Source organism: Citrus sinensis, chromosome 9, assembly GCF_022201045.2.
Source record: "Citrus sinensis cultivar Valencia sweet orange chromosome 9, DVS_A1.0, whole genome shotgun sequence".
NCBI classification, from domain to species: Eukaryota; Viridiplantae; Streptophyta; class Magnoliopsida; order Sapindales; family Rutaceae; genus Citrus; species Citrus sinensis.
The window spans coordinates 29,858,975-29,871,701 of NC_068564.1; the positions used below are offsets into that span (position 1 = coordinate 29,858,975).

At 36.9% G+C, this 12,727-nt stretch overlaps 2 protein-coding genes across 2 annotated transcripts; one reads left to right on the plus strand and one right to left on the minus strand.

The window, feature by feature from the left end:
• The first annotated feature begins 2,891 nt into the window (after positions 1–2,891).
• LOC102626007 (sucrose synthase) lies at positions 2,892–6,972 on the plus strand. Its single transcript, XM_006474620.4, has 14 exons — positions 2,892–3,171; positions 3,251–3,321; positions 3,438–3,543; positions 3,639–3,790; positions 3,885–4,077; positions 4,154–4,489; positions 4,568–4,663; positions 4,752–4,925; positions 5,059–5,175; positions 5,260–5,426; positions 5,519–5,743; positions 5,843–6,406; positions 6,490–6,628; positions 6,721–6,972. Exons 2-14 carry the CDS (start codon positions 3,269–3,271, stop codon positions 6,751–6,753), a joined length of 2,355 nt encoding a protein of 784 aa, XP_006474683.1. The 5' UTR covers positions 2,892–3,171; positions 3,251–3,268; the 3' UTR covers positions 6,754–6,972.
• A 797-nt stretch (positions 6,973–7,769) lies between these two features.
• LOC102625719 (putative pectinesterase 63) lies at positions 7,770–10,304 on the minus strand. The gene is made up of 4 exons (XM_025097453.1): positions 9,233–10,304; positions 8,362–8,568; positions 7,993–8,270; positions 7,770–7,929 (listed from the first exon to the last, which is right to left on the minus strand). Exons 1-4 carry the CDS (start codon positions 9,737–9,739, stop codon positions 7,770–7,772), a joined length of 1,152 nt encoding a protein of 383 aa, XP_024953221.1. The 5' UTR covers positions 9,740–10,304.
• Between the last annotated feature and the right edge of the window lie 2,423 nt (positions 10,305–12,727).

Below are 12,727 nucleotides of genomic sequence, written 5' to 3' on the forward strand. Positions count from 1 at the left end.
TTTTCAAATCTATTTTTCAGGCTCTGATGAGTTGTCTTGGTTCTGCTCGAAAGATACAGAGCATATGAAAGATCTTTAAAAATTACTTTCATTTTAGTCTCTTTGCATATGCACATGCACATGATTCCAAGATCACCGCCATGATACTGTTGAAAGAATCTTTATTCTTTGTTATTATCTTTGGCCAATAAAGTTGCTTGTTTGTGTCTTTGTGAGATTAGTTTATAACTTAACATTTTAGTCCAAAAAGACCGCTGCTATTGAGTAATTAAAGACGAAGCAAACTTGAATCGTCAATTTAATTAACTAACTTCTTTCAGTTGAAGTGTTTGAACACCTTTTTGATGAATCAGAAAATTAGAAGCCATTCTTTTGGTCAACAAAGCACTTTCGTGAAATTCGTTTGGTGTTGCTTATTAAAATATAGATTATTATTATTATTATTATTAAAAGATAGAATTTGAATAAACAGATTGATGTGGCATGTCAAAAGTCATGGGGCAGATTTATCCTTCTATTTTTTGTGGATACTTGTTGATTGGATTGCTAGAATTTTGTGGTGGTGCAGTAAGGAGTTGGAACTCCGTTCAACATTATCGATTCAACTAAAAGTCTAAAAGTTCAAACTCTACTCATATGAGTATGTTGTGAGCTATTCACAGTTTGCTAAAACACATTTTTACACGAGTAATGTTGTTGCAAAAAGAAATAAGCTGCTGGCTTCTTCCTTGATGACTCCTTTATGATTTTCGATTCCTCCTCTGCTTCTATTGCTCTGTCCATCTCCTGACAACTCAAGATGACCTTTTGTACCCGTCAAGTTTGGGTCTTTTTGAACCAATGCACCTTTGGTTATGACCGTAAAGGCTCGAATCTTTATAAAAATATTATGAGAGTTAGTTAGAGTCTTTTAAAATAGGAAAATGCTATTTTTTCCGGGTCAAACCCCGAATTAAACCAAAACGACACCGTTTTGATTTTTTTATTTCCTTTTTGCTTCCATGAATCGCAGTTGTTTCAGCCTAGTGAAAACAGAAAAAACGCAGCTGCTTTTCTTCCTCTTCCTCTTCCTCTTCAATTCTTTTTTGCTTCCATGAAACGTAGTCGTTTCAGCCTAGTGAAAGCAAACCTAGGTTTATGCCTTTTCTTCTAAATCTGAAGCCCTATAAGTCCATTTGTAGTTTGTATTGGAGCTGTAAAATGCAGAGTAGTTGCAAGACAAATTGCAGACTAGTTCAACACAAATTGCAAAAGTCACTTGCACAGCAATTTATCACAAAATGCAGACAAATCTGTACACAGTTTCTTCCGAACCAAAATCTCATTTTTATCATCATTCATCCTCAACACTAGGCATTAAGCACCCAAATCAAGTGCGGAAAGGAAAAATGAATATCTTTACTAGTGCAAAATAAGTCCTTTAACTTGAATAAAATACCACTATCCTGACCAAATGAGACTAGATTAATGAATAATAGACTAGGGATTGCGAATGGCTGCCAAATCTTAATTAAGTTCTCAAGGGCTGTGACTTTGGGTAGACTGGAATCTGATGCTGAGTAAAAATTTTGGAGCTTCCATAAGAAAAGTGTTGGGGAAGAGGACATTGAGTCAGTCTCAGACAGCAGCAAGCCTGCTTTATGCGAGAGAGAGACGGGAGCATCAGAAAATGGGTTTGGAGTTGGATACAACAATGGGGACTGGCTAAGCTTAAGACGAGGAGTGAGGAGACTATGCAGGCATCCTGTATTTCAGTTCGATGAAGGAAAATGGAACAAGGCAAACAAAGGGGCAGCTGGGTTCTGAAGGATTTGCAGTTGGATTTGCAAACGAACGTGGCTGTCGGTCGATGAAGAGAACGAAGAGGAATAAGCAATGGGTCTGTAGTTGGGTTAAATGAAGAGAAGGAAGAAATCAGAACAAAGAAAAAAAATTGAAGCAGAACGGTGTTGTTTCAAAATGAATCAAAACAAAAAAAAATAAGAGCCAAAAACGATGACCTATGCTGCCGTTTCGGAGTTTGACCCGGGACAAATAGCAGAACTCTTTAAAATATGTGAGTATAAATTCTGGTAGTATTCTCTTTTTGAAATCTGGGTCTCTTCAGAATTTTTCAAAATAAAATCTAAATTAATGTAATATCAATATTTAAAAAAAAAAAGTTCGGGTCTTTTCGTAATTCTTCAAAAGATGATGTGTGCATCAAATATTGAGATGTGTTGTCGCTGCACACATCAGATCTGAAGTGGAGTATTGCATGAAGGAGTCTTGATTAGTTACTAAGTGTCGCACTGTTAAATATGAGAGGAGTTTTGTTGCGTAAAAAATTGTTATTTTAACTTGCTTTTATTTTTTTTAACAAATTTATTTATTACATGTGAACTAATTTTGCATAATTAGGCAACTCCTAAGCGTAACAAGGGTTTAGGTGGTTGTTTATGGATACTTGCAATATGCTGCATTTGTAGAGCTAATGAGATACATTGTTTATATTCCAAATAACATAAACACTCATTGATTGGGTTGTAATATGAGCACATTAATAATGAATAATAAAATCAATTAATGCTTTATACCTGATAGATGATTACTAACATATTATTTGGAACCTCAACTACATATATTCAACTATGTAAGCATTGTACTGCTGTTACCGAGTGAATGGGCTTTTGAAAATGTTTAAAACAAATAGAAAATGACCCCACGCCCACTCGGGTGGATAGGAGAATTGGGCCTTAAAACTAGACGCGAGTCCAAAACAAAAGCAATTCATTCCCGCTCTAAAATAACGGTCGTCTAACGGCTATTGCTTCTCTAAGGTTAACAAATATCTCCATTTATTTTTTTCCCTTTTAGGATTAAGGGTTTATCAAAAAAATTAGTAGCATAGAATATAATCTTTCTTTAAAACAGAATCTAAGATGATAATTATTCACACCCTCTTCCTCTTTCATTTAAGGCAAATGGGATAAAATCATTATTTCAACATTGTTTATAGGTTTCTTGAGTGAAAAGTTTCCAATCTACAATTAGATTCTTATTTTGTTTCCTTTTATGTTTTATTCACTTATATTTTTCCATTTTTATTCCCAGCTCCTCGTCCTATAAAAACCCTCTCAACGTTATTGTTTAATCCTCACTTTTGCCTTTGTTTCTCAAGAGATCAGTTGTGTAAGTCAGTCTTATTACATCATATATAGTTCCCCCCCCCCCCCCCCCCTTCACGTTTTGAGACTCTTTTGTTGTACAGTTTATTCAAAGAAGAGCTATGGCCCAACAATTTATCGAAACCCTGTCTAAATCATTGACACTTCTGTCGAGGTAGTTGCTGTTTCATGCTCTTAATTAAGCTTTACGTTGCTTTAATTTTATTGCTGAAGTCTTCTGTGGCTTGTGATGTTTAGATTTCCTCCTTATTTTGTGTTCGTTTGTTACAGCATTGAAAGACTTGGATGTGGAACTTACAAGCGGCAGCAGATTTTGTCTCTGCTGGAAGCCGAATCTAATGGGGCAGCAATTGCAGATGTTTTGAATGCCACACAGGTTGTATTTATTTGCCGCTTCGAAGTTTTTGTTTCTGGTTTTTCAATTATGTTCTCGATGAACCGTGTAACTCTTGTACTATTTGTATCATCCAGGAAGCAGCTGTGTCATCTCCTTGGGTTGCTTTTGCTGTTCGTACAAGTCCTGGGGTTTGGTGTTACATAAGAGTGAATGTCCAAACAGTTGATGTTGAGGAGATCTCGGTGTCTAAGTATCTCCTTTTTAAGGAGGAAATAGTTGATGGAAGGTAATAAATTCAAAGTCTGGAATTTTTATTTTTTTTTGCTTATTGTTGTTCCTTCTTATTCTTCGAATCAGCGTTGCTTGCTGTTGTAATGCAGGAAATCCAACGGCAACTTTGCATTTGAGGTGGATTTTGAACCATTCAGAGCTCTTCCCCACCCAACTCTGTCAAATTCCATTGGCCATGGCATGGAGTTCCTTAACCGGCACATGTCTGCAAAACTGTTCAATGACAAGGAAAGCATGCAATCACTGCTTGAATTTCTCCGTGTTCACTCACACATGGGGAAGGTATTCCAAAGCACCTGAGATTTTATTAATCTATTTTCAGATTAACGTCTGATTTCAATTTCTTTTCTTTGGGCAGAATATGATGCTGAATGAAAAAATTCAAGACTTGGGAACCCTCCAATCTTCTCTGAGGATGGCAGAGAAGTATCTTTCTATGCTAGCCCCGGATACATCTTATGCTGAGTTTGAGCAAAAATTCCAAGAAATTGGTCTTGAGAGAGGGTGGGGCGATAACGCCGAGCATGTGCTAGGGATGATTCAACTTCTATTGGATCTTCTTCAGGCACCTGAATCCAGCACTCTTGAAACATTTCTTGGGAAAATTCCGAGAGTCTTTAATGTTGTGATTTTTACCCCTCATGGATATTTTGCCCAAGACAATGTTTTAGGCTACCCTGACACCGGAGGCCAGGTTAGTTTACAAGCCAAATTTATTATTATATCTTGCTTGACTTTATGATTGTGGTTAAATCTTCGCAATTCCTTCTAGGTTGTTTACATCTTGGATCAAGTTCGTGCCCTGGAGAACGAGATGCTTCTTCGCATTAAGCAGCAAGGACTTGATATTACCCCACGCATACTCATTGTAAGCTTTAAGAATTTCACGAGTTCTCTTAGTCGCAATGCATTGTGATTCTATTCCTTGGAAGTTTTAATCTTTATGGCATCTGCAGATCACTAGACTCCTCCCGGATGCAGTAGGGACAACTTGTGGTCAGCGAGTTGAGAAAGTATACGGTACAAAGTACTCAGATATTCTTCGAGTTCCTTTTCGAACAGAGGAGGGAATTGTTCGCAAATGGATCTCTCGATTTGAAGTTTGGCCCTACCTGGAGACCTTCACTGAGGTGAAAATCCACTTTTAGAATCTTGAAATGCTTCCACCATCTCTGCTCTTCATCACTGCACTGAACCTATATTGATCTTCACTGCTATGTTGTTGGATTTATGAGAGATTCAAAGAACTCTTTTTCTTTGCAGGATGTTGCAACTGAAATTATCCAAGAGTTACAGTGCAAGCCTGATCTGATCATTGGAAATTACAGTGATGGAAACATTGTTGCTTCTTTGTTAGCTCATAAATTAGATGTCACTCAGGTATGTCCTTTATATAGATATAGATAAATTGTGTGTGTGGTCTGGGAACAAAGCTTATGTGATTGCTGTTGCTATCTACTGCAGTGCACCATTGCTCACGCTCTTGAGCTAACGAAGTATCCAGATTCGGATATCAACTGGAAAAAATTGGATGATAAGTACCACTTCTCCTGCCAGTTCACAGCTGATCTCTTTGCCATGAATCGAACTGATTTTATTATCACTAGCACTTTCCAAGAAATTGCTGGAAGGTTAATAATCCTTCTTCTCAGTGTTGAGTTTCAATTGATGTGTAAAGATTTTCTTAAGAAACTGAAAAGGATGTTATGCTCATTTTTCACAGCAAGGACACTGTTGGTCAATATGAGAGCCACACTGCGTTCTCTCTTCCTGGACTCTACCGAGTTGTTAACGGGATTGATGCATTTGACCCCAAATTCAACATTGTCTCCCCTGGTGCTGATATGACCATATACTTCCCCTACATGGAAGAGAAGCGAAGGTTGAAGCATTTCCATTCCGAGATTGAAGAGCTTCTTTACAGCCCCGTTGAGAATAAAGAACATTTGTAAGTTTCTTTAATTTCCCCGCCACCTAACTTTTCACATCCAGTGTTTGAAGAGAAAAAAAAATCCCCTATTTTCATTAACAAAATGTTGTCAAACAGATGTGTATTGAAAGACAGCAGCAAGCCAATTCTGTTCACAATGGCAAGGCTGGACAGAGTGAAGAATTTAACCGGACTTGTAGAGTGGTACGGGAAGAACGCTAAGCTACGCGAGTTGGTTAACTTGGTGGTAGTTGGTGGTGACAGGAGGAAGGAATCCAAAGACTTGGAAGAGCAAGCTGAAATGAAAAAAATGTATGGCTTAGTTGACACATACAAGTTGAACGGCCAGTTCCGATGGATTTCTTCCCAGATGAATCGCGTTAGGAATGGTGAACTCTACCGTTACATATGTGACACAAAGGGAGCTTTTGTGCAGCCTGCTTTATATGAAGCCTTCGGACTGACTGTGGTTGAAGCCATGACCTGTGGATTGCCGACATTTGCAACTTGCAATGGTGGCCCTGCCGAAATTATTGTGCATGGAAAATCTGGTTTCCACATCGATCCTTACAAGGGTGATCAAGCTGCGGGAATCCTTGTCGATTTCTTTGAGAAGTGCAAGGTTGATCCCGGTCACTGGGACGAGATATCTCAGGGAGGATTAAAGCGCATTCAGGAGAAGTACTAATTCCACTGCCTTGAGCCCTTTTTTCAGCAATTAAGTAAATAATAACGGTGTTCATTTGCTTTAATTTGTTCTGTAGGTATACATGGAAAATTTACTCTGAAAGGCTTCTGAACTTGAGTGGAGTGTATGGCTTCTGGAAACACTTATCCAAGCTTGATAGTCGCGAGAAGAATCGCTACCTTGAAATGTTTTATTCGCTCATGTATCGCAAGCAGGTACTCCTCTGCCACAGATTTGTTCTCTTCTCACATTATTTGGTTAATTTCTTCTGGCTTAAAATTACCATTTGTGCTATATTGTTTCTCAGGTTCAGACAGTTCCCCTAGCCGTCGATGAGTAAAACGGCAAAGGACAGTCACCTGGCGGCGTGGGCACAGCAATGGAGGCTTTTAGTGCTGCTGTAGCATAAGATTTTCAATTTTTCATAGTTCATAGGCTTTTATTGTGGGGCCATCTCTATGTTAATTTCGATTTTTCTCTTTCCGAATTGTTTCAAGTCCATTGTTGAACTCTTTTTCTCTCTTAAAGTTTTTATCTAAAAACTGAATCTTGTCCGAAATTATTGTGCATGGTTTCTCTTTTTCACCACCAGAAGAATTCTCTATTTTGCTTAACATATTTTATCTCAGCGTTTGAGTTGCTAGGTACATAACGATGCCCTTTTCTTGTAATCATGGCTTCAATCTCCCATCCCACGTTTGTGTTCACCGGTACCAAGATTAAGCAAACGATTAAATATCGTTTTAATAATTTACCCGGGTAGCGATCCCTCTCGCGACAATCAAGCTTGGATAAGTGCTTCTAAGGGACATGTAGAATGAATTATTTCGTGCAAAGCCGAGAAATGAAAGCTGGTCTTTTTAATTAGTACTTATAATCTCAGAAACTGAAAATTCTTCGTAGAAAATGGAAGGACTCCAAGGCACTCTTGGGCTGATACCTATTTTTGTGCTTCTCTTTGTTCTTGCAATCATCAAAGGTCTCCATTTCAATCCAATATAACTTTTGTTAGAAATTCAGTCAACTAATTATGAGTTATCTGGTGATAGCTTTTGTTGATGCTGTAGCTGTTTTAGGATTAAGGTCCCTTCATCTTGTGAGTTCATTTTCCTTTTATTTTGGTGCATTTAGTTGAATGAAGAACCTGAGAAATTCATATTTAATTTTTCCTATACAATCGCACTAATAGGAGGCGTAGTTCGGAGTGTGATCTGTGAATTCTCATTGGTAAAAGGGATTGTTGGGTACAAATTTTGTTGAAGGCATTTTACAAAGCCATGTTCTATCTAGGAACAATGATGAACACTACACCAGCCACCAGGTTTGGGGGATTCTTACAACAATAACGACAGCTGTTCATAGGTTGGGAAGTGGGAGAAGCCACTTGTTTCCATTGAGATAAGTCATGCTCAAAAACGGTTTAGCCTCAGCTTCAGAGAGTAACTTGGCAAATTTGACTCTTCCTGAGGAGCTGGCCCCTGGTCCCATGCACTTGTACTCGCCATAATACACCGTCCTACAATAGTAATTAATATAGTTTTCAACATTAACACAAAATAAAATTAATCACCGACATTACATATACGTAAATGCAACTAATGCATATATGCAATTAATATACTTGTGATTCTGAGCCTGTTCACCGGCGGCCCATCCTTGGCTATTGATGAGAGTCCCCATGTATGTGTATGCAAACACCACTCTAGGCCTCTCCTTCCATGCCCGCCCGAGATAAGTGTCTCCGCTGCCGGTTATGTTACAGTGAACAAACGTGAATCCGCTGTCATCGTTTACTTGTTCTCTGGCTTGTGCTGTTATCACTCCCAAGCCATTTGCTACTGAGACTATAGTAGTTCTCTGTGTCAGATATAGCTTAAAACAATCAATAGTATTCTTGATTATTTAACGCCTGTGTCTATAATAATGTATCTCAATTGACCATGAGTACCAAATAGAGAGATTTGCCATTTCCGAAGATGAAATCAACAGTGCCTTGGATGTAACAGTCCTTGAAGAAATGCCTGCCCTTATCATCACACAAGGTGTCTTGATAACCCATGAACTTGCAATTGTGGAATGCTGCTTTATCTCCTGATATTCTCATTGCCACTGCCTGAGCTCCCAATCTTTTGCCATCTGGCATTGGAGCCGAATTCTATGCACAAAAATAGATCAACAATAGATACATTTATTAAATAAATAACACAAAGGAATGAACATTATGATCAACATTAATCCATCATGCTATTCGGGTGAAGATTGCAACAATGACTTCACAAATACCACGCTTGGATTCTCACTCGTCACATGTTCAGTAGTAGCCACAATTATTGCACTTAAAAGCAGCCGACGGACTACTCAATTTCTACCAAATCAACAAGCTCGACTGTTCAAATGCAAGTGGTGGTCCTGCTGGAAGGGGAAAATGATAAATTTTCACAGGTGAGCTTCTCCTGATCTCTTCTCCTTTTATCAAATGAATTGATTTCAAAATTAGGTTTTGAGTAGTTTTTTCTTATTTAAATAATTAATGAAATAAATATCAGTATGAGAAAAAAGTCTTAGATGGTATTGACACCGTCACTTCGTCACCCTATTATTAAAAATTGATATCATCACACATACATTTATCACTTATTAAAATTTTAAAAATAAAAAATACATATTGTGTATGCGTTGTGTTGGATGGGGTGATGAAAAAACCTTTTGCCAACAAAAAAAAATAGTAATAATAATAATAAGAAGAAGAAGAAGGGAAAAGGAAATAGAGAGCTCAAGAAACATAACAAAACAAAACAAAACAGAAATGGAAAGGTTACCACAAATGCAACATTAGCAGCCACGAAGTAGTCACTCTCAACAGCCACCGTAGCACTATTAACTGTCCCAAAGTGCAAGGCAGTGCCGTTAAACACAATCTTGGGCATGTCAAATGGGTCCCCGAAGAACGTCACGAAATCCTTAGAACGTTCAACGGTGATCTTCTCCCAGTACTCTCCGCCGCCAATCTTAACAACCACCCGTCGCGTATTCCCCGACGGAATGCTCTTCACTGCATCGGTGACCGTCTTGAAATCTCCTCTCCCGTCCTTCCTCACCGTTATAACCCTAAACCCATCCTCCGCAGCGGCAAGAACGTGGTCCACAACGGTGTCGTTCTTGCCCTGCGCCAGTTGGGCCTTTCTCTCCGTGAACTCTCTCATGTTTTCTCCTATCCATGCTTCGAGCTTCGAAGCGTCCAATGGGATCTGTTTGGGATGGGCAAGCACTGTCGTGATGGAAAGCCGAAAGCAAATTAACAGCATCGTAAAATATGCTGAAGCCATATTCGGTCACTTTGCTCTTTTAAAAGAAACCGAAACTACATAACAAAGCGTTCTTTTGGCAAGTATTTATAATAAAGTTGAAGCGAGTGGGTACGTGCAGTTAGTTTTTCTCGTTTTTCGGATGTCTGTGCGTACTGCTTTTTTATTCGGTGCTGTAATGCTGCCTTCGGTTTTGAAATTAAATTGCATGGATGCCTTGTGTTATTGCAATGGGAGGAAGGGTCAGTTTAGGAACTTCAGGGAATTCTTTTTTTTTTTTTTTTCAGTCTTCTTTGATTAATTATGAGTGGCTAAGAGGTTGAAACGGTTATCATCGCGCTAGAACCACTCTCTCACAAGTGTGAGGAAAATCATTCGAATCTCCATAAAAATACTGTGGGGGTTTAATTTAAGAATTTTCCACGGGATCATATGAGTTTGACAAAGATAAATTTTGTTAAACTTGTTATTAATCCAAATATTGATTGATTCTCAGAGTTCTCACTTGATATAATCTAATTTAAGTTAGAAGAGTTAAACGAACTTCTTTTTAATTGCATGAATGAGAAGTGATAAGTGCACTTAGTTTGGGTATCACTAACAATAAGGAAAATGCTAATTATTTTATAGACAAACTTGATATGTTGTATTCGAACTAAATTGCATTCAGAGTCTGTAATTTTTCCTTTTAAATTATGTTGTTTTGTAATAATAACAACTATTAATATTTAGGTTTAATTCAAATTTTAACAAAGTGAAGACAACCTCATGTATGAGAATTATTAGAAATATGAAACTATTGAATACAAATGAAATTAATTAAACTAGTATTCTTTGGATTGAACCGGTTAATGTGAGTGAATATAAGACTGAATTTAAGCAACATACCGTCATATTATTTCCTGCTCATCCTGTGGACACTGCAATAGAATATGGTCTTTATATATTGAGGAAATGTCCCGGCAGAGCGAGATATGAAGCCCATAATTTAATTCTTATTGTGAAAATAAAACCCTTGTGCACGTCGTATAATGGGGATGCCAAGACAACAAAATGCCTTTTTTCGAATTAGATCATTCGTGGTTATCAGATTACTTGTAGATGATGAGTTTCAGTGTTTCGTTCTGGAGGAGTAAAAGTTTAGAACTTACTTAGCTTAGCTAGTTGAATTCACCGAGTAGAGAGAGAGAGAGAACTAACTACCATCTTTCATTTTTCTACATCCACAGATCATCTCTTTGTCCTTTCTTTCTTTTTCTTCTCCAAGTTTTGTCTTCTCTCGTGTTCTTATCTTTGCTTCAAACCCTAATATTAAAGTTCATTAGCCTCGAAAATTAATTTTAGTATTAAGAACGGGTATAGAGTCACAAACATTTGTATAAGCTAGGGTGACGAGATATAATTGGATGATAAAAATAAAAATAGTAAAAATAAATCATATGATTCTTATCATATTTTTAATCCAATCAATGATAATATGATGCATCAAATTATACATTATCATTATATATATATATATATATAAAAGATTTATTATTATAAATGGATAAAGATTATCTCTTAGGTCTTTTTTTTTCCTTTTCTTTATTCTTAGTCTCTCTTGTTAAATAAGTAGTCAAGATTAAGTCTTAAATTTTGATGTTGACAATCAAACTAGCTTTTTTTACTTTATTTACAATTAAATGGTTTTTTTCAACAGAGTTTGGAATACTAGAAGCGACCTGCTTTTTCAATTATACTTAAAATATTATGAGAGATAAAAGAGAGGGGAAAAAAAAGGAGAAAATCATAATCCATTAAAAATTGACTAAAAATTTCAGGAGAAAATCATTTTGTAGCATGGACCAGGCGAGTTAAAGTGCTGATTTATAGTCCAGAAAGGTAACTGAAGCTGGGCCTGCTCTTGTAGTAGACTGGTTGGGTACTTTTTGGCAAACGTTGAACTATTGGGGTTTTGTAAGAATAATGTAGGGGTGCCAATAGCTCTACTCTTTTGGCAATAGCCTGTCATGGACCATCGCTGCGTTACTCTGCGATTCTGCCTGTGCTCGTTTTAGGTCCAATAACATAATTTCGGGCATATGATATATCTACCCCAAAGTTTCAAGAAAATGACCGTGTAAGCTTTACACTTTCAAAACACGACAACCGTACCCACATAATGAATAAACGTGAAATTAAAAAAAAAAAAAATACAAACTTTGAAGTTTGAAGTTTGAAGTTTGAAGTTTGAAGTTTGAAGTTTGAACCATTAAACTTTAAAATCACGTCGCAAAAATTGGCAAGTTGTATATTTTATATGTTTTTAGTTTTATAATCAACTAATAATTAGTATAAATTAAACAAAATAAAAAGCATTTTATAATTAAGCTGCACAATATAAGTGAATTTTTTTTTTTTACTATCTAAACTTGTTTTATCATTATAACTACAAACACATTGTTAGCTTTATCATTTTAGTAAAGCAATACGTGGCTTCATACAATTTACCATAATCTACCATGTGGTTGTAAGATTATAAGGTAATAATCACTTAAAACATGACAATTCATGCTATTATTATGTCACGTACCGCATCATTTTAAAATATAAATTTTGTATTATTTATTTTAATATCAAATTAATAATAAAAATGTGTAGCATAAACATCCTAATTGTAAATAATAAAATATTAAGAATCATATGTATCAATGATAAATATTTTGTATTTTGACCTAATTCAAACAAGACACTCCACGTTAAGGGACACGCACGCGCACGTGCGCGCGCACATGTGCAACACACACACACACGCGGTAATGGTGTACGTACAGGTGTGCCCCAAATTTCAAAGGTCCCAACTCACACTGTCACACACTCACACACACACACACGCTAGCCTAACAACATCGGGCTGCCTTCTCGCTAGGGTAATGGTCTACGTACAGGTGTGCCCCTAATTTCAAAGGTCCCAACTCATGGCCAATATATATCCTCAGCCAATTTATATATATGATAAAAAAAAAAAAG